At 53.3% G+C, this 25,911-nt stretch overlaps 1 protein-coding gene across 1 annotated transcript; it reads left to right on the top strand.

Moving 5' to 3' along the window:
* The first annotated feature begins 5,945 nt into the window (after positions 1-5,945).
* On the top strand, positions 5,946-25,704 carry SEC14L2 (SEC14 like lipid binding 2). The gene is made up of 12 exons (XM_028124787.2): positions 5,946-6,068; positions 8,305-8,380; positions 12,638-12,681; positions 13,074-13,133; positions 13,409-13,597; positions 14,675-14,770; positions 14,945-15,005; positions 15,401-15,484; positions 18,678-18,784; positions 18,889-19,028; positions 19,178-19,347; positions 24,111-25,704. Exons 1-12 carry the CDS (start codon positions 6,015-6,017, stop codon positions 24,239-24,241), a joined length of 1,212 nt encoding a protein of 403 aa, XP_027980588.1. The 5' UTR covers positions 5,946-6,014; the 3' UTR covers positions 24,242-25,704.
* The last annotated feature ends 207 nt before the right edge of the window (positions 25,705-25,911 follow it).

Genomic DNA, 25,911 nt, shown 5'->3' with positions numbered 1-25,911 from the left:
TGCACCGTCACTTTTCCACCCATTATTTCACCTGGAACTCTCACAGCAGCCCCGGGAGAGAGGCAAGGGATTATTTTTCTCCCCAGATAACAGGCACCTGGAGAAGGCGGGTGACTTTGCCCCCTGAGGAGCTGGGGTTTTGTTCCAGGCCCCCTGGCTCCTGGGCAGGACTGCTTTCTTGGCTCTCGCTGCATTACTGCAGGGGGAGAGGCCTTGCCAAGGAGCTGCCAAGGAAGTCATTCGGAGCCCTGGCTGCCGCCTCCTAGACTGCAGTCCCTGAAGACCCCTGCCCTCCTCACTGGGGGCTGGGAGGGGGCAGCAAGGGTAAGGGAATAGAGGGGTTGCCATCCTCTATACTGGGCAGCCGGGCAGGGCTGGGGCTGGAACCTGAGGGGCCTGACAAGGAGGCTCCTTATCCCGCCCCCTCTCCTATACACACCCCACCCTCCCTCAGGGAGACTCATTTGTGGCCCTTCAGCCTCCGAAAGCACTCTCCACCCACAGTCTCAATTTGCCCTGGCCGAGGTTCTGGTCTGGTTCCACACCAAGGATGCTGAGGCCCCCGAAGGAGAAGGACCTCCCCCACTCCGGCCATCAGCCATCCGCAAAGAGCATCCTCAGCTCAAGCAGCTCAGAGCCCCTCCCCACCGCTCAGAGGTCCTTCCTAACGCCTGCCTCTCCTACATGCATGTACCCCTAAGCTTTGATTCTTTATCTGACCCCCACTTCCCCTCTCACATATCCACAGACCAAGCTCAGCCTGGGTATGCCCCCAACCCCAATACTGTAAGTTCCCTGATGGCAGTTTTCCTACTCGAGGATTTCCACAGTGCTCAAGGAAATAAGTGAGGGAACAAAAGGAGTGAATGTTTTCCAGGCCTCCTGCCCCCTCCAATGTGGCCGACTCCGCTTTGTCATCAGCAGGTCTCTGGGGAACCCGAGATGCCCCTACCCCCTGACTGGGTGGGGAGCTTCCTGACTGCGCCAGTATGGCGGCACTGGCTGCACTGTGCCGGAACGACCTGTTGCCTTAGCCATCTCCCTGTGGACCAAGAACTCCTTGAGGGCAAGACCTTGTCAGCCTCGATCTCCCAGGGGTCCTTGTTCTGGCACCATCCCTGCTGCCTAAATACTCATGGAGCCAAGGAATGAAGGGTGCTCTGGCTCCCAGCTCCAGGCAGGAGCTGAAGACTAGACCACCTGGAGGAGAGCGCGGGCAGGTACAGGAGTGAATCCATCACTGTCACTTCTTCATTCTGCTGCTATCACCTCTCCTGTCAGGGTCATGTCATCCCAGGGAGTGTGGATTTCTTCATTCCTTCCCCACTTTGTTGGAAAGAAACTTAAGGCATCTGAAACCCCGTGTGGCAGGGCTGGGATAAGGAGAGGAGGCAAGGAGGCTGGAGTCAGGGTCCTTCTGCATGGTCGCCTGCAAGCACAAGGGCTTTCCAGAGAGTTCTGCCGACATGGAAGTAGAGTGTTCCACAAATATTTGTTGAAGGGTTTGAAAGACTGTTTTCTCCAACTCTCAAACCACGGTGCCAATCACGGCACCACCCCTTTCCACACTGGCACCAGAGAATCAGGACAAGGCACCCGGGGCCTCTGATCTGGAGGTCAGTGCCCTTGTTTTATTTTTTTTTTTAAGATTTTATTTATTTATTTGAGAGAGAGAGAGAGAGAATGAGATAGAAAGCACGAGAGGGAAGAGGGTCAGAGGGAGAAGCAGACTCCCTGCTGAGCAGGGAGCCCGATGTAGGACTCGATCCTGGGACTCCAGGATCATGACCCGAGCCGAAGGCAGTCGCTTAACCAACTGAGCCACCCAGGCGCCCCTGCAGTGCCCTTGTTTTAGAGCAGAGTCATCCAAGGCCCAGAGGCCAAGGCAGATATCCCAGAGGAGCACCCCCTCCCTCCCCAGGGCTCATTGCTAAGTAATCACGGGAGCACATTCACTCGAGAACACAGTGGAAATCCCTGGCTCTGGACTCCCAGTCCAGTGCTCCTGCCTGTGCCCACAGCCACTTCCCAGGGGAATCTCAACCCCAAGGCACTAACCGGCAAGACTAGAGCCATTAGTTAGCCCACACACCTCCTAGATCTCCTAGGCCTGGCAGCCTTCTTTCAGCTGTTAACACTACCTTGCCTGGCAAGGTATACTCAACACAGCACGCTCGTTACAGAGCTGACAAGTGGCAGGGCTTGGGTCTCACCTCCAGTCTGCCTGCCCAAGGAGGCTGGGCTCTTCCTGTTGGGCCAGGCTGTTGCCTGATAGTCAACCATGGCAACATAGGGTAGTCAGTGTCAAGGTCAGGAGAGAGAGGTTACTGTCTGGGAGGGCTCATGTTGGATTGGTTAGATCGGGGAGAAGTTCCTGGAAACAGCATTTGATCAGGGCTTTGAAGGTCAGGGAGGATCTGGCAGGAGGAAACAGGAGATGGAAACAACTCTGACAGAGGCAGGAGGGCCGAGCTCTGTCTGAGGGGCAGCAGGGAGCTTCTCTGACTAAAATGAAAGTGTGTTTTGGGGACACCTGGGTGTCTCAGTGGGTTAAGTGTCTGCCTTCAGCCCAGGTCATGATCTCGGAGTCCTGTCGGGCTCCCTGCTCAGCGGGGAGTCTGCTTCTCCCTCTCCCTCTGCCCCTCCCCCTGCTCCTGCGCTTTCTCTCTCTCTCTCTCAAATAAAGAAATAAAATCCTAAAAAAACAATAAAATAAAATGAAAGTGCATAGAGGGGAAGAGTGGCCGTTGAGGCCCACAGGGGATGCTGGGACGAGATGGGCCTTGGCCTCAAATGCGAGTCAGTGAGATTGGGCTGACTCCTGAAGGAACTAGGGAGCCACAGCAGATTCTTGAGCAGGGGAACAACATACCTAGCAGGGAGCGAGACTTGCTGGACAGGGGTAGGGGGTAAGAGAGGAAAGGTGGGAATGTGGATGAGGGACTCTCTCTTAGTAACCAGCTCAGAGGAGGTGACCAGATTATTATTCTAGGATTTATATTATCAGATTAACTAGCTGTTCCATAGTGGGCTGGAGGTAAGGTAAGTTTCAGTGGAGGAAGGAGAAGCAGGCAGCCACAGGACCTGGGAAGGGCAGACTGGAAGAAGGGTACTTCACTTAGACCTTTATCGTGGGTAACTCCAGATTCCTGGGGGCTTGTTTTGGGGCTGGGGATGATTTCCTTCTGGGTGAATGTTTTCCTTGTGCTTTCCTGGGGAGCCTGTGTAGGCAACTCCCAGGCTAGTCCACACTGCAGCCTGTGGGTTCCTGGAAGCATTTGGCCCAGAAGCCAGAGGCTTGGGTGCAAGCCCTAAATCTGCACATACTCTTATGGGGCCGCCTCTTTCCCTAGGTTCCTCGATAAATCACCTGACTTAGAGGGTCATCACAGGCTTAAATGAAAAGCTAGATCTGAAAGTGCCTTGCAAACTGTAAAGGGCTGTAAAGGGGCTATTTTTCTATTTTCCTTTGAATAGGCCCTACATCTTGCCCCCGGAAGGATCTTATATAAAGATTTCAGCCACGTGTCCAACAAGGAAGGCAGCCATGCCTTCTGCCCTAAGCCAGAAGCCTATGATTCTTTAGTGCGGAACTGCTGGGACAGCTAAAAACTCCTCCCAGGGGTGGGGGTTGGGGGGCCTCTCAGCAACAAAGCTGAATTGAGACCCTCAACTCTCTGCACCCTGCTGCAGACCTTCATGGTGGAGGCCATGTCAGGTGCAGAGTCTCCCAGGCGTCTCTAGCAGGCCTGCTGTAGTCTACCTCTGCCTTCAGACCCAGAGAGTCTGGGATCTTCCTGCTTTCTACTCCCCTGGAGACCTGAGTGTAGAGTTGACAGGGGCCCCGCTGTGAGAGGTGGGATGCCCTTGGGCTCCTGGGATGAATTCCTTGGGCTCTGTGTGAATTCCAGCCTCTAAGCAGAGGTCTTTCATGTGCCAGGCACCGGGCAAAGCTCTCCACATCTGTCACCCCACTAACGATTTTGGGCCATGCCCTCTCTGGGTCTGTATTTCCATGGCTGTTAAGTGAGGTGAGCTGCCTGATGCCTAAATGATCTGTGCTTGTGTCTCCTTCCCAGGGCTCCCTCGGCACCTGGCTCTGTGCCTGTTGGAGCATTTCTTGCATTCATTCATTCGGCATACATTTATTGAACAGCCCCTGTGTGTAGGCTGCTGTGCTGGGGGTTGGAGGCTTGTGGGGATTCCCAAAGACCTCACAGTCTAGCAGGGCCGACGTTGCTAAGCAGGGCCACACTGTGGTTCTCTGAGGGTCCTCACTGCCTATTCTTGCTTTCCCCTCCTCTCTGGCCATGCTTCCCATCAACCACCCAAACTTGGCTCATGCCATCGTGCCAGCATGGAATGAATGGATTTTCTTTCCCTTTCCTTCCTGCCCCATATTTTAGGGCCCAGCTCCAATGCCACTCCCTCCACATAGCCTTCTAGGATTCTTATAACCCAAAGCAAATTCTCCTCCTTTAACCTCCCAGGTACTTACTCTCTTTGGCACATTTATCTCGGTCTTGGGTTCTGGATGATGGTGCCTGTATCTTATCTCTGGGAGGGCAAGATGGTGTCTGATTCATTTCAGGGTCCCCAGAACAGTGCCTAGGGCCTGGCACACAGTAGGAGGAAAGAATGGTCCAGGGCATGTGAATAGCTGATACCATGAAGGTAGGAATAGAGTATGTGGTGGGGGGTAGGGGGGCCCAGGCAGAGGGGGAAGACTATCGAACTCAGAAAGGAGGAAATGGCTTCACTGGATGAGGAAGGGGCTGTGAGGCATGGCAGGACAATCAGAGGGCACTGAAGCATCCATCACACAAGTCAGACTTGCAGTTATAGGAACTGGCAGCTCTGGCCCCTGGGCAGGAGGAAGGGAAGCAGATAAGCTGATAGCAGGCCTGCTTTCATTGAGTGGTAGCTTTACTGTGGCTTCCTCCATGTCCACCCTACATCCCCACCCAGAGGCCAAAGCCTGGCCAGGCAGGCCGCAAAGGGAGGCTTGTGCAGGGCAGACTAGGGAGGGGTCACAGAGGCGAACCCTTGGCTAGGCATCCACTGCGCTGAGCGACTTAGGTACAGTAGCTCACTTGATCTTCTCTCAAGCTGACTTGAGATCAGATCATCACCTCCGTGTAGTGAGCAGAGCAGCTTGGGTTCACAGAGGTGAGGTCGCCTGCTGAAGTCTGACAGAGAAGTGGAGGATGTAGGATTCAGACCCAGGTCTTCTGACTCCCAGAGAGGAAACCACTCCTCCCTGCCCGCTGAGGCTGTGAGCACCTTTGGAGCAGCTCTTGGAGAGCTGGGAAGGTCAGAAGCAGAGGTCAGGGCCCTGGGCCGGGAGACGGGGTCTGTGCTTCCTTGTCCCCTAGGCCTGCCTGCCTCACAGGTGGAGGAGAAAGCATGTCAACACCGAGAGGCCCCAAGTTGGGTTGGCAGCAGTGGACCAAAACCCGTGGCAAACAGGAAAAGGTCAAAGACCGCAGAGAGAAATGGCCAATACCTCGCGCAGTCCATCGCAGGGCGATGCTAGGCTTCAGGACTTGGCCCCCCACAGTGGCACGGGGCAAGCTCCCTCCCGTCTGGGGGAGTGAGGTTCTGCACTAGGGGACCCCATCTCCGGACAGCTCATTTGATAGCATCTAGATGGGGAAACTGAGGCCCCGGGAGCACAGGTGTCTCGTCCAAGGTCACAAGGTGAGCTAAGGATAAATTTGAGACTAGAACCCAGACTTCCTGGCTTTCTAATGTCCGCTGGCCTCGGCCCGGGTGGACCCTCCTGCTCGCCTAGTGCCAGGGTCTCCGCCTTCAGGAGGACAGAGAGGGACGCGCCGGAGGCTTCAGCGCCCAGCGCATCCCTCCCCACTCCACCCTTCGGGATCCTTTAAGAGGCGGGGCTTGGCAGCCAGCGCCGCGGCCAGGGCAAAAGGCTGGGACTTTACTCCCGCGGCAGAGAACGAGCCCGTGCTCCATCGGCTGCCGCAACCGCCGCGCCCCGAGCCCGAACCACGATGAGCGGCAGAGTCGGCGATCTGAGCCCCAAACAGAAGGAGGCACTGGCCAAGGTGAGCCGTCACCCTGGCTCGGCCCCCGCTCCGGGCCGGGCCGGGGCGTCGCCCTCCCGCGGCAGCGAGCGGGGAAGGGGCCGGGCGCGGTGGGGGGAAGCGGACGACGGTGCGGGACCGGCGGGCGGAGGAGGGAGCTGCGGCCGGCGGCACCTGACGCCTCGCGCCCCTCGCCCCCGCGGCCCGTCCGGCCCTCCCTGGGCCAGCCGAGGAGGAGGCCCGGGGGAAGTTTGGCTACCCCAGCCTCAGCGCTGAGCGAGCCCTTGGCGGGGCCACCTGGGAAGAAGTGGTTGCTTGGAAGCTCTCGGAGGCAGCCGAGGGCACAAAGACAATATTCATTAAGACTGGCAGCCGGGCCCTGGGGGCAGGGCTAGGGCCCCGGGTTTCCTCCCATTTCCGGGAGGTTTTCCTCTTGCAGGGGCGCTGGCACCATGAACTGGGCCCTGACAGCTCCTTAGGGTACTTGGAGAGCCCCTGCTGGGGCACCAAGTCTCTCTGCGACCTTGGGCAAAACCATCCTTCTCAGTGTGCTCCTCGATGAAATGAAATGAGGGGTTGGATCCCACGATGTTGAAGGGAGCACCCTCGTGTGTGAAGCCTGGGATCCTACGAGTGACTCACTGGGTTGAGGTTAGTTTGAGCTCAGACCAGCACCCCCCCCCCCCGGCCCCCGCATCCTGCAATCCAGGTCCCTCCCTGGCTGGCGGTTTGGGCAGATGCTCTTCAGAAGGCTAGGAGGTAAGCCTGGCTTTGCCTTGGCACCTGAGCAGAGGAGGTGGCAACAGTTTGAAGGCTGGACCCCCTGTCCACCATCTGAATCTACTCTTAGATCCTTAGCTCACCTTGTGACCTTGGACGAGACACCTGTGCCCCTGGGGCCTCAGAGGGGAGGTTGGCTGTACTCTGACCCAGAATTGATGGGGTCTGGTCTCAAGGTTTGGAGGCTCCACAGCCAAGTAGTTCTCCATTGCTGGTGGGACAGATGTCTCCTGCCATGGCAGTGGAGCTGAGACGCCAACCCCATGAAGGCTTTGCCCCAGGCTGGGCCTCCCCCATCCCAAGGAGGCTGGATAGGGAGGTTTCAGGTTTTACTGCTGACCTGCAGGGGAAGTCAGGCAGAGGAGGGATTAGGTGGTGATTAAACTGGAAACCAGGGGCTGGGTAGGGTCCTTGGTGAGGGGTGGCTTCATGCCTGGGCCCTGGAGGAGCAGTTTCCCTGGGAGTCTGGGAGCTGTTTGGGGGATGGGATGGGATGGTCTGAGTCCCCGGCTGACCTCGGCAAGGGGCAGAGGTGGCAGGTCCTCATTGGTCCCCTCTGTGGCTGCCCTGTAGGTCAGTGACTAGAGAAAGGTGAGGGACTGGGAGCAGGAGGCATGGGGAGAGCGTGTGGGGGTGAGCACACCCACAGGGTAGGGAGCAGTTGGAGGTGGACATGGCCACCCCTTGGGGTCACCGTCCATATCCCTTGTTTCGCACTCCCTGCACTTTCCCCCGTCGTGGCTTCCTGTTAGAACTGTTCCCTCCACCTGGTTTGCCCTCCTCCCTCCTCCTGCTACCTTTGAAGTCCTTCAAGCCCAACACAAATATGTTTTTTTGAAGTCGTCTGAGACCACCATCTTCCTGGGCCTGTCACAATCAAACTCTTCCTTCCCTCTGCTCCCTCAGCCCATTGCTCACCAGTCCATTACTAAGGGGCCAAAGACCCCAGTGGAAAGTGTGCCTGCTCTGGCCTCGGACAGACGGGGGTTTGCATCCCAGCCCTACTGATTACTAGCTGTTCAACCTTGGGCATGTTACTTAGCCTCTCTGAGCTCTAATTTCTTCATCTGTAAAATGGGGACAGTAATACCTCTAGGGACTCTTGAGTGAGGCATGAATAAGATAAGTGCCAAGTTCAGTGCTGGGCACACAGGGAATGCTTGGCGAATGGACAGGTTTGACTGTGGCACGCTCCCCGAGTGTCCACTATCACAGTTAGCTGGGATCGCCTATGGCCGCCCGCCACACTGGAGTGTGCAAGTGCGCACAGCCGGGCAGGGGTCATGTGTTACTCCCTTCCTGCCTCCTCCTTGCTCTCCACTGAGGCAACAGAGTGCACTATGCAGCCCACATGCTCAGCCAGTGTCTGCAGAGTTGACCCATGTTGAAGAGGGGTCAGCAGAGTCCCTGTGGAGAGCCCCAGGCAGAGGGTGGTCAGGGGGGGACCTGCCACTCACCCTCCTACCTCTCCCTACAGTTCCGGGAGAATGTCCAGGATGTGCTGCCCACCCTGCCGAATCCAGATGACTATTTTCTCCTGCGCTGGCTCCGAGGTGAGGGAAGAGGGGCTGTGGGAGGCTGGGTCAGGGGCTGGTTCTGGGTAGCAGAATGGCACCCTCTGGAAACCCTGCCCCTGGCAATCTGAGAATCTGGAGAATTCAACCTTTAGAACCAAAAGGGCCCTGGGCAATTACATAGCCTTGACCCTCCTATTGGGTGGAATAACAACACTGGGGCTTAGAGAGGTGAAGTAACTTGCTCCAGGTCACACAGCGCCTGAGCCACAGGCAGAGAGAAGACTGGAGCTCGTGGGCTGACTCCCAGCCCGGTGCACTTTCTCTCCATTTGATAAATCCACTCTGCTGATGGGCTTGGGGAAGTGGGTTGAGGAAAAGCCCAGGAAGACCCAGCCACGTGGGAAGTCAGCGCAGAGCCAAGTTTAGAACCAGAGTGCAGGCCCCTGGGAGAGGCTGGCCCCCTCTGTGGCCTTTTGGGGTGACAGACCAGCAGTTTAGGCAGCTTGCAGGAGGGCCAGAGGGCATGGGGGGAAAAGATGGGGGGCACTCAGCCTGGCCTCAGTTGACAAGACTGCCCTCAAGCCACCACCCGGCTCCAGAGCCCCATGTTTTAGTTCCAGCTTGCCTTGGCCTGGCTGTGGCATGTGGACCAGGGGCGCACATCTGCTTTAGGCTCCCCTCCGGTAGAACAGGACCAGACAGGGTGCCCTGCTTATTGCAAGATGTAACATGATAGAACTCTGCATGCACTAATGAAGGGGACAGCTTTCCACTAGTATCAGAGTCCAACTCAACCCCATGCCCCGACTCCTGAAATCTCTCCTTTCTTTTTTCTCTTCTCCTCTCCTGTGGTTAAAGTCATGTGCCACCCTCTCTGGTTCCTGTGACACACTTTTTTTTCTTTATAGAAACTTTATTACCAGACACTGAAATAATAGAGAAAATTCCACTGCGTTAGGTTAACAGAGATTCAGTTGTATTGTAGAATCATAGCCCAACGTATTAAAATACGTATCATGTCCAGTTATTTATAGACACAGACACACACGTACATCCCCTAGGGGTCTTGGGACAGGTGAATGGTTGTATTTTTCTTTTCTGCCCAGAAATGGAGCTGGCACACTCTGAGGGACTGCTAGTAGGCACCCCAGGGCAGGTGCAGCTGGGAAAGCCATGTGGGGCACTGTGTGCCTCTGGAGGTGTCACTTGCCCCTTTCCCCCCCAAATGTTGTGACACTCCCTCCCCCCACCAGCCCACTCAGATTGGGTGAAGAGGCAGTACGGGGGCGCAGTGGAGTCAGTCCAGGGCTGGAGGATATTTTGGTCCAGCATTTGCTGAAGGGCTGTAGCTAGAAGCGGGTGTGTAGGCAGTGTGGGATGGCTGTGCTGCCTTAAAGAGCCAGCTGCAAGATGATCAAACACACCACCGAGCTGCTGGTAGGTAGAGACCTGTGGTTTCAGAGAGCCGAACAATAACACAGCTCTTTTATCTGAGAGGAGGCTGCTCGGGCTCCTGGCAGTTGGTTTCCCAGACATTCCCAACACCCCAGTCCTGGGATAACCCCTCTCTTTGCAAGAATTTCAAAGCATTATTGTCATCCTCATTTGCCAGACGAAACAGCAGAGGCTCAGAGGCGGAGGCTCAGAGAGGGGAGCGCACGTACCTGAGGGCACACAGCTAATGAGAAGCTGAATCAGGGCGGAAACCTAGGGCCTCAGACTCCCAGGCCAGCATTCTCTCCAGTAAGCCACAGCTGCCCCCCCCCACCCCCCCACCCCAGCCAAGCTCAGCCTCTTCAGACAGAGGAAGTGTCTCCTCAGTACTTAACTTGTGCCTCACATTTCCTGGGCAGAAGCTCAGGCCTGGTCAGACTCTACTGTGAATTTCAATTAGGGTTTTTGTTGCCTTTTTTTCTTTTTTTTTTTTTTAAGGAAACCTTTTCCCTCTCTACCTTTAATTCTAAAGTAAACATTTTCAAAGTGCATGCTAGCAAAATGTCTTTAACCTAGGTATGAGCTTGGGCTCACACTCTTGGCCGCTTCCCGTCACATGGATTCAGTTTTCTGCTGCCCTCGACCCCCAGCCCTGAGAGCAGGCACAAAAATCTCTACTGCTTCCCCCTGCCTGGGGCTGAGCTCTGGGCTTCCCAGCAAGGGGCGCCTGACGGCCAAATGAAAACAAGGAGGTGGTAGAAGCTGTGTGTGTGTCGGGTAGGTAGGGGGCAAAGCAGGTTGAAGTCTCCTCCAGGACTCGGAAGTGATCAAATCAGAACCCAGGACAGCTGCTCCTAGGTCATTTTCTCTGGCAGTTCCCTAAGCCAAGCTTTGATCTGCCCCTGACCAGGGCATAGGAGCCCTGGAGAGGCCTGACTCAGCAGGCATGGGGAGGCACCAGGCCGGGTACTGCCAGGGCCAAGTGGCAACTTGGGGAGGGCCCTGAAAGAAGACCCTGGGTGTTGGACCCTGGCAGATACGGGTGAACTGGAGAGCCGTTCGGAGAAAAGGGGGCTCACACTTCACCACCACTTCTGTTCCTATGGAGCATTCCCACTTTCACAGACCAACTGGGCTCCCCCATTGTGAGAGTATGTTGCTTTGTATCTTTCATGCGTTTCTAGATCATTAGGTGATTCATTCGGAGATGTGCAGTATCTCGTCCAAGGTCAGACTGGGAGAAAGGGAAAGGGCTGAGATGCAAACCCAGATTATGTTCCTCTAAAAGCTGCCCCTTGCTGCCATGATGGCGCGTGAAAGGTCTCCATCAGAAGAAACTTCCTAAGAGTAAAGGCCGTTCGTTTCTACGAATGTGTGTCCAGCACCAATGACGGGCATGGCATTGGTCAAATCTCTTGATGCACCCTTTGGGTGCAGGACAGTGGAGTGGATTTCGTGATAGCAGAGTCAGGGAATGTGCTTGGCCACTCCCAGAGATCAGTGATTAAGGGACCGGTGACAGTCCGGAGGGCAGCCTGTCTGGCACAGGTCCCAGGGCCGTCAGCAGATCTCGATGTCAATCAGATCCACAGAGGACATACGGCTGGGAGGGACAGTTCATAGGTCAGTTGGCAAAATTGGTCAGAGTCTGGATCTCAGAAACTCTTTAAAGGATGAAATGGAGCGAGCTAACTGTAACAAGATGAAATCTGATAGGGATGGATCCAGAAAACCACCTCACAACATATAGGAAGGAGGCTTAGCAGCGGCACAGCTGAAAAGGATTTGGGAGGTTCAGTTGACTGTAAGCTCCATCTGAGTTAGGGGTATGACTGTGGCCAAGAAAGTTCTTAGGCTTTATCGGAGAAGGGTAGGCAACACCTGGTGCCGTGCTCGGTTCTGGAGGGTGCACTTTTTAAGTAGGGCACTTGCAGACTGGAAAACATCCAAAGGGAAGTTCTGTGGATGGACTTGAAACCAGGCCATGAGGAATGGTCAGAGGAAGGATGCATGGATGGGCAACGTGACAGCCGAGGGGACGCAGGTGGCAGCACGGAATTCACCCGTATTGGAAAGTTTGTCACATGGCTGAGGAAGGGACCGTACTCTCTGAGTGTCTTGGCAGTGGATCTCTGCTCAGCGTAACAATGAGTGCTGAGTGCAAATGACTGCTCGGATTACCTGGAAGCAGGTGGCTTTTGGGGGGCAGTGAGGTCTTTGTGTTCAAGCTTGAGCAGGATGACTTGGGGTTGGAGCATGAAATGAAGACGTGGCCCAGGTGGACTTTAATTCTGAAGCTTTCCAGGAACCCCAGGAGGAGGTCCCTCTGTGTCCCATTAGGGTATGCGTGGGTCCTTTGAAAATATGGCAAGGTTGACTGGAGGCTCATCAACCCCTCTATCCTACTGGGATGGCCTGCCAGATCCACCCCAGATGACAGGGCAGCTGTGTTCATCGTTGAACTGTAGGTCAAGTTCTCAGAACTGGATGTTAGACCGTGAAGGAGATTAACTTTGTGTAAAGGGGGAAGGCTGAATGATAAGGGGGTCCAGGGTTCACTTTCCCTGAGAGGAGATAAGATCTTTCACCTCTTGCATCCACTAGGGTAAAATTCTTTTGACCGCGATATTACAAGGCTGCACCCACCTGCCCTGGTCCTTGACCTGCTCTTCAGGGGCTATGGTGTTCCAGAAGCCCCCAGAGAAAGTCCTCCTATTAAGCTTCTGCATGTGGGGTGATCTGGGAGTCAGCTGGGGTGAAGATGGAGAAGAACCAGCCCCAGCATGAGAATAGAGAAATCTCCCTGTCCTTGGACGCCCAGCCCACTGGTCTAACCCTGACCACATTTCCCTGTTACAGCAAGAAACTTCGACCTGCAGAAGTCTGAGGCCATGCTCCGGAAGGTGAGCTCCATTTGGCTCCATAGCCCACTGTTGCCTCAGTTCCCACCCATCAGAATCACACTGGGCTTGGATTTGCTTTGCCCACTCTGCCCACCCGATCACAGCCTCTGGCTCGTGTGGCATATCTGAGTATTAGCTGGCCACTGTTGTTGCCTTATCCCTTTGGGACAAAGTGCATTCCCTTCCCTGGAAAGACAGAGCTTTCTCAGTTCTGGGCCAGCTAAGAATTACAATCTGTTCTGCCCAGATCTCTAAAACAGGCAGTGCCTCTTTTCCAATCCTGCCACTTGCCTTCTCATGATGTACCTGGGACACGGTGTCATCTGTTGCTAGATGCCTATAAAGGGTTCCACTACCCCCACATTTTTTAAAAGCCTTGACTATGTTTTCAGCACGTGGAGTTCCGAAAGCAAAAGGACATCGACAACATCACAAGCTGGCAGCCTCCAGAGGTGAGGACAAATGATCTTGCCCCACCCCTGTGTTAGTTAGGTCTGTTGCACCCACAGTCTGTGTCCTGAGTCTGTCAGACTGGGACCCTCAAGAGCAAAGGTCTGACGATGCCAAGTGAGCTCTAATGGTTCCCAGAGTGGGTATCCATTGGCACCCAGGGGGAAAGGGTGTGGAGGGAGAGCCTGATGAACCCATAGGAAGGCCCCGGGATACAGGGAAGGCTTGGCCACCCCCGGGCCTGCTGACCAGGTGCCCCCTCTGTGTCTTTGCCCAGGTGGTCCAGCAGTATCTGTCAGGGGGCATGTGTGGCTATGACCTGGACGGCTGCCCCATCTGGTACGATGTCATTGGACCTCTGGATGCCAAGGGACTGCTCCTCTCAGCCACCAAACAGGACTTGCTCAAGACCAAGATGCGGGACTGTGAGCGGCTCCTGCAGGAGTGTGCCCGCCAGACTGAAAAGGCGAGTGGGCTTAGCACGGTTGAGAATGAGTTCACCACCGTGGAGGTGTTCTAGCAGAAGCAGGTGTATCACACAGGGATTTAAGCACAGCTTCAGGACTGAGGCCCAGGCGTTTGGATTTCACGGACGAGTGAAATTTCCAAGTTTTAGGGACTGACCCATGTTGCTAGATTTTTATTTTTCTCCAAGTAAGGACTTAAAAGGAAAATTTACTGGCTACTATTGCCGTAATTAACTCCCAAAACTATAGGAATGGTATAGTCTAGGAATAAAGGGCAGTCCTTTAAATCAAAGAAATTTAGTTTCGTAAGTAACATACTACAGTATCATTGCTTTTCTCGTTCATCTGGGCACTGGTAAGATCTTTGTCATGGACCAGCCTCTCCTTGAGCAAGTATTTGGGTACCACTGGTGTAGATGAGCTGAGAGTCTGTGCTTCGCTAGCTCTGTATTCAAAAAAAAGGATATGTAATTCCCTCTCTGAGAAAAAGGCAAAGGAGTGTGCTGGAGCCACCCTGATCTTCTCTCCTGCCTTCCTCTTTAGCCTATGTAAGGATCCAGCAAAATGATGTCATAAATTTGGGGGCATTTCAACGCTGTCATTCACAAACATGCACTGAGGGCCTAGTATGTGCAGAGACCCTACAGCCCGTGGAGGCAGAGAAGCATTAGATGGGCACCCTTCAGGGCTTAGGGTGGACAGGGAGGCTCTGGGCCTGTGTACCAGATCAGTGGCCCCACGAGGCCCCACGGATGGAACGCTACCAGGCACTGCGCACAGAGGAAGAGGGAGGCCACCTGGTCAGACTGCAGAACAGAAGGGACCTCAGATATAATCTAGATCTACCCAGTTGTTTACTGGATGAGAACAGGGACACCTAGGCAGGAAGAGTGACTAGCCTAGGCCAGAATTCTGGCCTGGGGTGCTTATCTCAATTTGGAAAACTGTAGATATGGCCCTGCCCAGACCTGGTCGCCATATGGGCACATGAACACATCAGCTTCTTGCCCTGGACTGGGGTAGGCTTCTGCGGTGTGGCAGCCTACTGTGACTTTCTGCTCCTCTGTCCCCTGCAGGTGGGGAAGAAGGTGGAGACCGTCACCCTGATTTATGACTGCGAGGGGCTTGGTCTCAAGCATCTCTGGAAGCCTGCGGTGGAGGCCTATGGGGAGGTGAGGGGCAGGGCTGGGAGGGGAGTGGGAGAGGAGAGAAATGGGAGTGGGCCCCTCTGCTAGGAGGCCCTGTGGGTGAGGCAATGGGGGCCGAGTCTGGCCTGGAGGAGGCGGGGCCTGCCTCCCTGGTACAGAGGTCTGAGCCCACTGAACTCAGTAATTTTGTTTCCACAGTTTCTCTGTATGTTCGAGGAAAACTACCCTGAAACGCTGAAGCGTCTTTTCATTGTTAAAGGTAAGTTGGGAACTCTCTGCAATGAAGTCAGATGGGAAAGAGGGGCCAACAATGTTGCTGGGACAGATTCGGGGGAGTAGAACGGGGTGAGCCAGAGGAGGGGATCCAGGGACCTCTGATATAGGCAGACCGATTTGCAATTTACAAACCTTTTAGGATTTATTGCCTCCTTGGAACCACTCAGACCGGTGACGTAGGAAGGCTAGACTCGCTCGCTGTCCAGACAGGGAAGCTGGAAGTTAGACAGGTGCCCGTGTCAAGCTTTACACCCTGGGCTGCCTGTGTGGGCTCCACAGCACTGGGGAACCTGTGACCTGACACGGGGCTGTGGAGGACACTGTCAGGGACATAGTGGGCCTTGCTCCCGGTCTCTCATCGCCTGGTCTCTGTTCCAGCCCCCAAGCTGTTTCCTGTGGCCTATAACCTCATCAAACCCTTCCTGAGTGAGGACACGCGCAAGAAGATCATGGTCCTGGGGGGTGAGTAGCCCAGACTCTTCTCAGCACCACCGGTTGGTCTGTGGCCCAAATTGGGGCTAGCTTTAGAAGTGTCTAGGGCGAAGACTTCCTCTGCTGGTAGCAGTGGGATCCTGGAGCAAGCGGGGGCCGGGCTAGGGTCTTCCTCTCTGTTTTCACAAGGACTCTTCCTCTCAGACACTCTAGAAGAAAGTACTGAGCTCAGCTCTGTAGATGCAAAGATGAATGAAACACCAGTCTTGTCTTCAGGGAGCTGACAGTGTAACAGGAGAGAGGCCTTTAGAGAGAAAGCGACGGATACAGGTTAGAAAAGTTACGGGAAATGGAGGCAAAGCACCACGGAGGCCACAGGAGTGGAGAGGTTGCTTCTAGTTAGGAGCAACTAGGAGGGGCTTCCTTTGATGCATACCTACCATGGGCCAACCCTGGACTTGGTGACAAAGATGCATCATACAGAGTCCCCTGAGGAGCTCCTAGCCCTCTTGGGGCAGGGGAGCTGCAAACAGATGTGTAGCAGCACCATATGTTAAATGTAAAAGAAGGAAATCAAGAAGTGGGTAGGAACACGGAGCTGGGGCATTCAGCCCTCCCGACCCAGGCGGGAGCGGATGCCGATCTCAGCCAAGTGCTGTGGCATGAGTAAGAGGCAGCCAGATGAAGCCAGGCAGGAAGCCGCTGGGTGGAAAGAATAGCACTGAGCGAAGGCCTCATACACCGTGGCTCAGGCAGTCGGAGAGAGCATGGCACGGCCAGGGTGTGGCAAGAGGTGAGGTGCAGCTAGAGACGCAGCTGGGAGCCAGGGCACGGAGAATCCAGGGCACTGTGCTGAGAAGCTGGGACACAGCTCCATGGGCTGTTGGGAACCAGAGAAGAGTTCTGAGTGGGGGGAGGACCCGGCTCAGACTTTAAACGGAGAAACATTTGACTGGCAAGCTTGCGAAGGACAGGTACCAGTTTGTACACCGTGGCCACAGTCCATATGCAAGAGCTGTTGCAAGCCTAAGCCGGGGCCATGGCGGTAGAGATAGAGAGGAAAGGAGGGATTTGGGACTTACTTAGGAAGTAGAACAGCAGAATGCCATCCACTGGGCGTAGGAAGGGAGGAAGAGAAATCTAGAATGACTTTCTGGTGTCTAGCGTGAGTAACAGAGTATTGCAATGACTGGTGCGATTTGTTCAGCTGGGGGACATAACCTTGATGTTGAGTTTGGGAGTCTGTGAGATATACAGATGTTGAGGGTACATGAGCCTGAAGCTGAGGAGAGGACTCCGGTTTGGAAATTTGGAAATTCTCAATTATAGGCAGCAGCTAAGATCTTGAGAGTAAACACTGCCCATGGAAGAGCAGAGGCCAAACCCTGGGGACTATCTGAGTTCAAGGGCAGGCGGAGCAAGAGGTGTTAATGAGCTTGGTAGGGCCACACTCGACAGGGATTGGATATGCAAGGGAGCTGGGAGGACATCAAGGCACAAGAAGAAGCCAGCAAGGAAGATGCTCAGGAATCAAGCCAACCAGGGACAGAGAGGAGCTGAGTTTTGCCGGAGCATTAAGTGGAGTCGGTGGGAAGAAAAGGCCAGAAAGGTAGACTGGGACCGCCTCATGTCAGGCCTGGTGCCGCCTATGGAGTTGAGCTTGGGGGTAGGTAATAGGGATTCTGAAGGTTTCTGAATGTTCACCATTAGGCGACACATGGAAAGTGGAGATCTTCCCGATGTGCGCTGGTGAGCCCTGGGAGTAGCGTGAAGCATTCTGGAAAGTTCAGAACTTCTGGGTTCTGGTCCTAACTCTGGCAGCAACAAGTTTGGCTTCCTGTTGCCTCAGTTACTCTCTCTGTAAGATGGGAAGGGCCCCTCTGGCCTTATTCCAACCCTCCAGCTGAGCTGGGGGAAGAAATACAAAATCTGAGCAAAAGGCTCTGATGATTTTTGGCTTTGCTGCTGCTACCGCCCACCGTGAGCATGAGCTGGTTGGGTTTCCTGGCAGTAGAACTATGGAGGAGGTGCAGGCTGTTCTCCCCGCCCACACCTGCAACCCTTTCAACCAAGCCCGCCTTGGGCTCAGAAGCTACCGGGTCTCCAACAGAGGAGGGAAGACATTCACTCTGGCTGGTCAGGGGAGCTTAGGAAGCACAGATTATATCCCCGCCCAAGAGCACAGATGCTGTGTTCCAGGAGTTGTATGGTCTCAGGACCCTAGAAATCGGAGGGCTGGGAGACCCTGGACAGCCCCTGTGGGCTTCCAGCCAGCCTCAGCAGCAGAGGACCCCAGGTCGTACCCCATGACTTGGAGCTGCTGCCTATTTTCAGCTATAGAGTCGGCATGGCAAGGTTTCCAGTATCAAAATATTGTGCTTGGCTGATACGAGTTTAGGAATTCGGAGTGGTGACGTGGTTCTCAGCATTGGTTGCACTAGAGTCAAACTCTCCTAGTCAGGAAAGGGCTTGGTTGTTTAAAAAAGAAAAAAAGAAGAGCCGAGTCACCAACAGCTAGACAGCCTGAAAAACAGAGCAGAAGTGAAGTCGTGGCTGGGGCAAAGCCAAGGGAGCCCTGTTTAAGGGGCTACTCGACTGTGGTGCAGTCGGTAAGTCACGATTGAGCACAATTATGTGTAGGTGAAAGCAGGGGATGGGACACGTGGTTGGACCCTCTTGGAATTCAGTTGAACCAGGACAGATCATGTTGACTCAGGCCCTCCTGCTTGCCTCACATGCTGTTCCCTCCGCGTGGGATGCCCTTCCCTCTTTTCTCTGTTCCCTCTGATTGCACACCAGATATTTGTACCACCTGCCTGGGAGGTGATCATATACTCTCATACGTGTACGGAGTTAACAGTTTACAGCACCCTCTCAAGCAGTTAGGTCACCTCACTCCCACTGGAGCCATGTGGGGCAGGAGGAACCAGGCTCAGAATAAAGTGACTTTACTTAAGGTTGCTCAACTGGCCAGAGGCAATGGACACAGGACTCTAGGTGTTCTGATTCTTAGTCCAGCGAAAGGGCAGTCCTCTGGGTGATGCTTCCTCCTGAACCCCCTGCCGAGCTGCGTGCACATCATGTGCTCCTAGTGTCTGCATTTTCTGGGCTGTGGGGCAGATGGGTTTTTCCTGCCCCTTTTGTGTTGACCACCAGGGCTGTGAAGCAATCCTGCCTAGTGGTGATCCTTTTTTTTTTTCTCCTTCCTTCCCTCTGCTGCCAGCAAACTGGAAGGAGGTTTTACTGAAATATATCAGCCCTGACCAGCTGCCTGTGGAGTATGGGGGCACCATGACTGATCCTGATGGAAACCCCAAGTGCAAATCCAAGGTATGGGCCGCGTAGTCCCCTGCAGGGCCCGGAGGGGCAAGGGATTGCACCAGGGAAGCCTGGCTCAAATGCACATTCCAGTTCACTCTGTGCTTTGCTTCCAGATCAACTATGGGGGTGACATTCCCAAGGAGTATTATGTGCGAGATCAGGTGAAACAGCAGTATGAGCACAGTGTGCAGATTTCTCGAGGCTCCTCCCACCAAGTGGAGTATGAGATCCTCTTCCCTGGCTGTGTCCTCAGGTAGTGTTCTGGACCCTGAGAGGCCACCTGTGCCTTTCAGCCATAGGTGCCAGTGGTCGGGCTGGGGTGGGAGAAGCCCTGGTGGCAGGAGCCCCAGAGAGTGCACACACAGACACTATCAGGTCTGAATGGGCGGATGTCCCCTGCAGGTGGCAGTTCATGTCAGATGGTTCCGACATCGGTTTTGGGATTTTCCTGAAGACCAAGATGGGGGAGCGGCAGCGGGCAGGCGAGATGACAGAGGTGCTTTCCAACCAGAGGTACAATGCCCACCTGGTCCCTGAGGATGGGACCCTCACCTGCACTGATCCTGGCATCTGTAAGTACCTCTGTCCTGGCTTAAAGCCCCTGCCCTAGCTGTCTGCCTGTGAGGTCCCTCTTTCGCAGACTATGAGAATCAGACGTGGGCCTCCATGTGTTCAACCCTCTCCTTATACAGATGAGGGAACGAACCTAGGCTTGGAGAGGTGAAATGACCAGGGGGCCCAGCTGGTTAGCACCAGGGCGGGACTCTGACCTGATACTTCCAGGTCGAGGTGAATCATGGTGCTAGGTGATCACAAGGGTTCAGAACACCTGCTCTCGGTCCAAGTTTAACTGGATCTGTGACTATGACCAGACATTTCTGGGGAATGCTCCTTTCCCAGATGTCAGAGAGGCAGAACTGCCTCGGTGGGTGCAGGGATCCCAGGGTAGGCAGAATGCTGAAAAGCCCAGTCCTGACCCCTCTGAGCTTCACTTATCTCCACCTTGATCAAAAACCAAGTACAGGACACGAACAGGAAGTTTAGCCGGGAGGAATAAGAATGGCAAACAGGCATTTGAAAGTGTTTTACATCCCTCAACTTCACGGTTTTGATTAAAATTCCCTTTCAGCAATTCTACTTCTGGAAATTTATCCTACAGAAATGTTTACACAAAGACACAGAGATAGAGGTACAAGGATGTTCCTAGCAGCCTGGGCAACTGGCAATAAACCAAATGGCCTTAAAAACGTCTTGTTAAAGAATTATGTAAATGAATTATGGTCCATGTGTACATGGAATACATTATACCCATTCGAGAGAAAAATTGACATGTAAAGTGTCTAATACATGTTGAAAAAAACAAAGAATGAAACATAGCATATGGCATACTCTCTGTTTTTTGTTTTTTTAAAGGATATACGTTGAAAAGAATTCTGAGGAATGTATGCTAACTGTGATGGTGATTATCTCTGGGATGGTAGGAAGCTTCTAGAGGGTTTTATTTTTTTACACTAGTTCTGCAACTAGGTTATTTTACAATGACCATGTCCTACATTTGTAAGCAGAAAAACCACATACACACACACAAAAAGCCCTTCAAATCTCCAGTTTCCTTTCTATCAGAGCCAATGTGCCAGACGTGGAAAATCAATGAGAGCAAGGGCTTTATCATCGAGCTGACTTGGATTTGCCTACTGACTAGTCCTTAGGCAAGTGACTTAGCCTCCCTGTGCTTCAGTTTCCTGATTGCTACAATGGGGATCAAATTCTCTACCTCATGGGGATACATGATGATTAAATGGGCAGCACTTAGCTTAATGCCTGGTGTACAACAAGCACTCAACACACTGTAGACACCATTATCATTAGGGCAAGACCTGTGTGGGGAGAAGGACCATCCTGGAGATGGTGCTGGAGATGGGAGAAGCCCTGTGCCCCATTTCTAGGGCAGCATCACCAAGAGATATCGGAGCTAGCCCCCAGATGTCTTACACCATCACCCCAACCTCCAATGCTGCGTACTTCCCCACCTGCCAGGCAACCTTCAGTCTCGACTGCCCCTTCCTCATAGATGCTCTGTGATATTGCTCGCTGGGGGGAGTATTCTTGTTAGTGAGCAAGCAGCCAGGTCCTTGGAGGAGAAGGCATATTAATGTAAGCTTCGGTAAGAACAAGGCCTAGCACACCAGCCCGGATACTATTATCCACAGACCATATTTTGTATAGAAGCTTGAATTTTTTTTGAAGATTTTATTTATTTATTTGAGGGGGGGTAGCAAGAGCACAAGCAGGGGTTGGTGGTGGGGAGAAGTAGAGGGAGAGGGACAAGGAAATTCCCCGCCGAGCTGGGAGCCTGACACGGGGCTCAATCCCAGGATCCCAGGATCATGACCTGAGCTGAAGGTCTGAGCCACCCAGGCGCCCCTAAGCTTGTTTTTTTTTTTTTTTTAATGGACAGGGAAGCTGAGGTATAGAGAAGGGATGGTATCTTTCCCACAAAGTAGGTTGTGTACACCCCAAAAGACTGAAGACGTGAGGGAATCCTAGAGTCCTGGTCCAGATCTCTAGGCCATCACCTATCCTAGAGATGAGCAGGTCTGTCCCCGATGTGACAGAGGCGAGAGTGGAGTCCCAGACCAGGGAAGTAATTTATCTGAGATCATGTACCCAGCAGCAGCGCCCAATCCCATTTTCCAGCATCGCACGTCTACAGTATCTGAAGGATGCAGCCTGAGAAAGGACTGGGAACCTTACAACATAACCAGACTTAGGTTTGCAAACCCCAGATTTATTTTAGCCCTTCTTCGTTACATTCCCAGATGGACCACTTATCTGCCTGCGGGACTTTGACTTGGAGTTGCTTCTTGTCCATTCCAAGGAGGATTAGAGGCAGGTCACAGCACCCACGTCCCCTTCCCAGGTGTAAAAACAATGAGGTGGGATCAGCTGTTGCCTGGAGCCATGGCTCAGGTTAGACCTGAGCCCAGAGAGAAGCCAATGTTAGGTTACAAGCTCACCTGTGGGAGGGCAGTGCCCTTGAAGAACCAGGCGACTCCCTGCAAAGTGGAACATAATCACCCAGTGGTGAAATTAAAACTCCGTGCCAGCCTCCAATGGCAAGAGGACATGAATCCTCCCCAGGCCATTCTGGTGCTTGCCCAAGTGTGCTTAAGTAGGGAGAAGGAGAAACAAAACCTGAATTGGTTTCACTTATTTTCTCTAGACTAAAATTTCTGGAGGGCCTGAGTGTAGAATACTCTATTAGGAAAGAAGAAGACTCAGCAGAAAAGATCTGGACTTTGTCCACCAGGAGTGCATAAAGTAGTCTAGAAGACCCAAAACACTGGATGAAGGCTCCACAGTACTGCCAGGCAGTGCTGGGGAGCCCAGCCAGGCTCCAGGAGGCCTGGTTTCTGAGTCCACCTGTACCACCAACTCTCCCAAGTGTTTTGAGCAAGTGTCTCTAAATAACTACTTTTGATTTCCTTCTCCTTAAAATGAGAAGAATGGGCTACAGCAGGAGGTCTTTTTATTTACGTACTTATTTAAGTAGGCTCCATCCCCAATGTGGGGTTTGAACTCACAACCCTGAGATTAAGAGTCACACGCTCTACCGACTGAGCCAACCAGGCACTTCTTTAGCAGGAGGGCTTAGTCTGGGGTTTGTGGACTCCCCAGAGCAGTGACTAAATCTTAAAGACCAAACACCTCTCTTTTATAACATACAGTGTCTAATATCCCCTTTACAATTCTGAAATGAAATTCATGGGTAATATAACCCACCTAAACACATAATTTAAAAAGCACTATAATCTCCCATCAGGAGAAATAGAAGGAAGCTAATTTAGAATATGTATTTGTTTCCATATATAAATGAGAGGGGATGATCACACCCAAGTGCTGCCAAGGGTCCGTGTTGGGCTCCAGAGGATCTGAAGTTGTGTGCGTTCATCAGATTCTTAAGGGAGTCAGTTCCCCAACAAAAGTGGAGGATCCCTAGCCTGGAGCATCTCTGAGGGGGCTCTACAGGTCTATCAGTACATGATTAGTGTCAAAATGAACCATGCAATTCATGAACTCCACTTCCTTTGGGCCCGGACCTCTGAACAGCCCCTTCCTTGTTTCTGAGGGCAGAATATGCAAAGCAGAGCATCTTGTGGTGCTTGATCCAAGGAGCTCAGACCTCTCCTCCAGCATGACTGATTCTGGTTGCTGGGACTCTGTCGTCCAGGGCAGTGAGGAAATGTCCCTCTTTTCAGAGGGACTATTGGTTCTGAAAGACCTCTGGTGCAGAGAAGATCGATAATAATTCCCACCATGAAGAAAGTGTGGGTGGTGTTTCTACCCAATGTCTAAACTATGCATTTTATCTAGGGGCAGGAAAGGGGAGAGGTGAAATTTCAGGAATAAATACACTGTTTTTTTTTTTTTTTTTTTTTGGTTTGTTTTAATTTTTTTTTCTCCCTGGGAAAAATGAGAGAAGACCAGGATAGGGAAAAGGCAGAGCCAGTGTTTTTGTTCTCACACTCTGTTCTCTTGAAGGGCTGTTCGACTGAAAGGGAACAACTTCTCAAAAAGAAAGGGGTTAGATTAAAAGCAGTCTGTTCCTCGGCCAAGGCTTCAAAGCCTTCTCTGCCAACCCATGCCCATTTTGAGTTTTCCTAATCTTTTATGATTACGAACGGGTGCAGTGCGCCTCTTTGTCCATTTATCTTTCTGTGGGATACATTCCTGTTTCAACAACTCTGTATATTTTACCTTCGCCAGAAACTGAACGGGGCTTATCTTCCCAGGGCCCAAGTCAGGCAGCAATGCAGGTCAGAGGGAAATTCCAGCTCCATCACTTCCTCACCGTGTGACACAGTGACCTCCTTTTTATACGCTATCAAGCAGGACTAATGCTGAATTCATAGAGTTATTTTGAGCAATAATATAATATATATATAGATTACCAACCCAGGGCTGAGACACTTAGGCAGCCATTGTTACCATTACTATTATTGCTGTGACAACTGCTCCTACTGATTCTGCCCCGCCAGTTCAAGCTCTAACTCCTCTGAAAAGCCTTTTACATGATGTCAGTCTATAGGACCCTCTCCTTGCAAGCTGTGACAGATGTGGTTGTCTCACTCATCAGGCGCTCAGCATGTTCTGTCTTATATTTCTTTCTCTCTGTGAATATTTTGTCAGCCCAGATTGACTTAAGTTTCAGAAGGTGAGGGACCACTCCTTATGTCACCTTTGTCCTCATTACGTACATTGCCTTGTTCAGACAACAAAAATCGCTGTCCTTTGTTAGAATTGCCTGAATGTCTGGTTTTCTGCCTCCCCTCAGATGTCCTGCGGTTCGACAACACCTACAGCTTCATTCATGCCAAGAAGGTCAGTTTCACTGTGGAGGTCCTGCTTCCAGACAAAGCCTCAGAAGAAAAGATGAAACAGCTGGGGGCAGTCACCCCAAAGTAATGCCTCTTCCCACAGCAGGTGTGGCTCCCGCAGTGTCTCCCTGTCAGTTTCTGTCCCTTGTAACAGTCATTTTCCCAGTACCCAGATGCCCAAAAAAGCCAGGCTACAAGAAAGACCTTGGGCTGGATTTGGGGAGCTTTCATTTCAGAATTAGGAAGAGGGGGAGCAGCAGGAGAGGGTCTCCTTGCCTCTCAAATTACTTAGGAGTCCCCAGGGGCTGGGCACCATGATAGGATCTACCATCCTATAAGCTGTGCCAACTTCACCTGTCCAGTGAGAGCTGAGACAGGAAGGGATGGGGGTGGGGAAGATGCGGACAGGGCAGAAATTAGAAAAGCGGGGAGAGATTGAGACCTAACACTTCAGGGAAGCCAGCTGTAGGGAACTTGCTCCCAAATGAAAATGTTAAGTCTAGATCATTATAAGGAGTAGCAAGGTAGCAGGTTGCTAGAGCTATGGTGGGGGTCAAAGTCTCTTCTAGACTTTCTATCTCCAAGACTGGGACCTTTTGGCTTTTCCCACCAGGTTTCAGGGATGGCCTGAGTCAGTACAGCTCTTCCCACTCAGGGGTAGACAGGGAGGCCACCTCAAGACTTCCGCAACTCTTGGGACCCACTGGCTGTCTCTTTAATTACTGATTGTCAGTGACTCAGAGCTTCTCAGGACAGAGATTTGGTACCCAGCCACTGTCCTCCAACGCAAACAAAGCACAGGGAAATTACCTCCAGGGATCCCAGCTCCAGGATGGGCCCGGGAGGCTAAGGGTGAGAGTGAATCCTGAGGCTTCCAACGCCCCCTCCCCTTTTCAGTGCTGTCAGCCTCTCATCAAGTTAACTCTCCATTTGAGCACCCCACACAAAAATGACAAGTGGGGGATCAAGACAGTAGATCCCAGTGAAGGCCTTCCCAGTCTGAGTCTCCCACGGTGCTGGCCAGCCCGCTTCCTGACTGACCTCAGCAAGGCTTTGGCAGTCCCATCTCTGTGGGAGGCGTATGGCTGGTGCATTGGGTTCCTGGTGTCTGCCGGGGAGGCTGCCCGGGCAGGAGGCCAAAGGCCGGCCCTGCATCTGGGGGCAGCCACAAATAGCCTCGCAGGGCCCCAGCCTCGCCGTCCACAGTGACAAGCAGGGATGGCCAAGGGGGCGCTCAGCGACCACGGACTGGAGGGCACGGACCCTGCGGGCAACCACAGCCCATAACCCACCGCCACGCCCCGCAAACGAACACTGGAGAGCGCCCCCCGCCCCTCCCCCAGGCCCTCGCAGGAACTCCTTCCCCTCCGAGGGCCAGACCCCCTGGCCCAGCGTGGGGAGATGGTCTGGGGAAGCTGAGGAAGGAGAAGGGGCAAGGCTGGCGCTGACGAGAGCGGCCTGAGGCTGCGCCGGCACCAGCCACACCGCTTAGGAGGGGTCATCCCAACCTTGGTTTACAGCGCTCTGTTAGGAAAATTAACCAATGAATAAAGCAACGTTCAGTGCACAGGGAGTGGAAGTCAATGCCCACCGCCTCGCTCCTCGCTGCCCCTCAGACTGACAAAATTTACGTCTCAGGAACATCACCTAGTCGCCAATAGGTGGGGCGCATGCGCAGAAGCCACCCGCTCCCCCCCCCTCTAGCGCGCTTTCCCATGGTGCCGAACGGCCAGCTTGCTTCCCGATTGGCTGTCTTCC

Source organism: Eumetopias jubatus, unplaced genomic scaffold (assembly GCF_037043125.1).
Source record: "Eumetopias jubatus isolate StellerSeaLion01/CBP00866 unplaced genomic scaffold, mEumJub1_p1.0 scaffold_16, whole genome shotgun sequence".
NCBI lineage: Eukaryota > Metazoa > Chordata > Mammalia > Carnivora > Otariidae > Eumetopias > Eumetopias jubatus.
The sequence above is the reverse complement of the archived record's forward strand: the minus strand, read 5'-3'. Positions and strand labels throughout refer to the sequence as shown.

Excerpts from the sequence above, each read along its gene's own strand:
- SEC14L2 (XM_028124787.2), top strand. The coding sequence starts at position 6,015 with ATGAGCGGCAGAGTCGGCGATCTGAGCCCCAAACAGAAGGAGGCACTG. Across the intron at positions 12,682-13,073 it reads CTGAGGCCATGCTCCGGAAG|CACGTGGAGTTCCGAAAGCA; the intron begins GTGAGCTCCATT and ends CTATGTTTTCAG. Across the intron at positions 14,771-14,944 it reads CGGTGGAGGCCTATGGGGAG|TTTCTCTGTATGTTCGAGGA; the intron begins GTGAGGGGCAGG and ends TTGTTTCCACAG.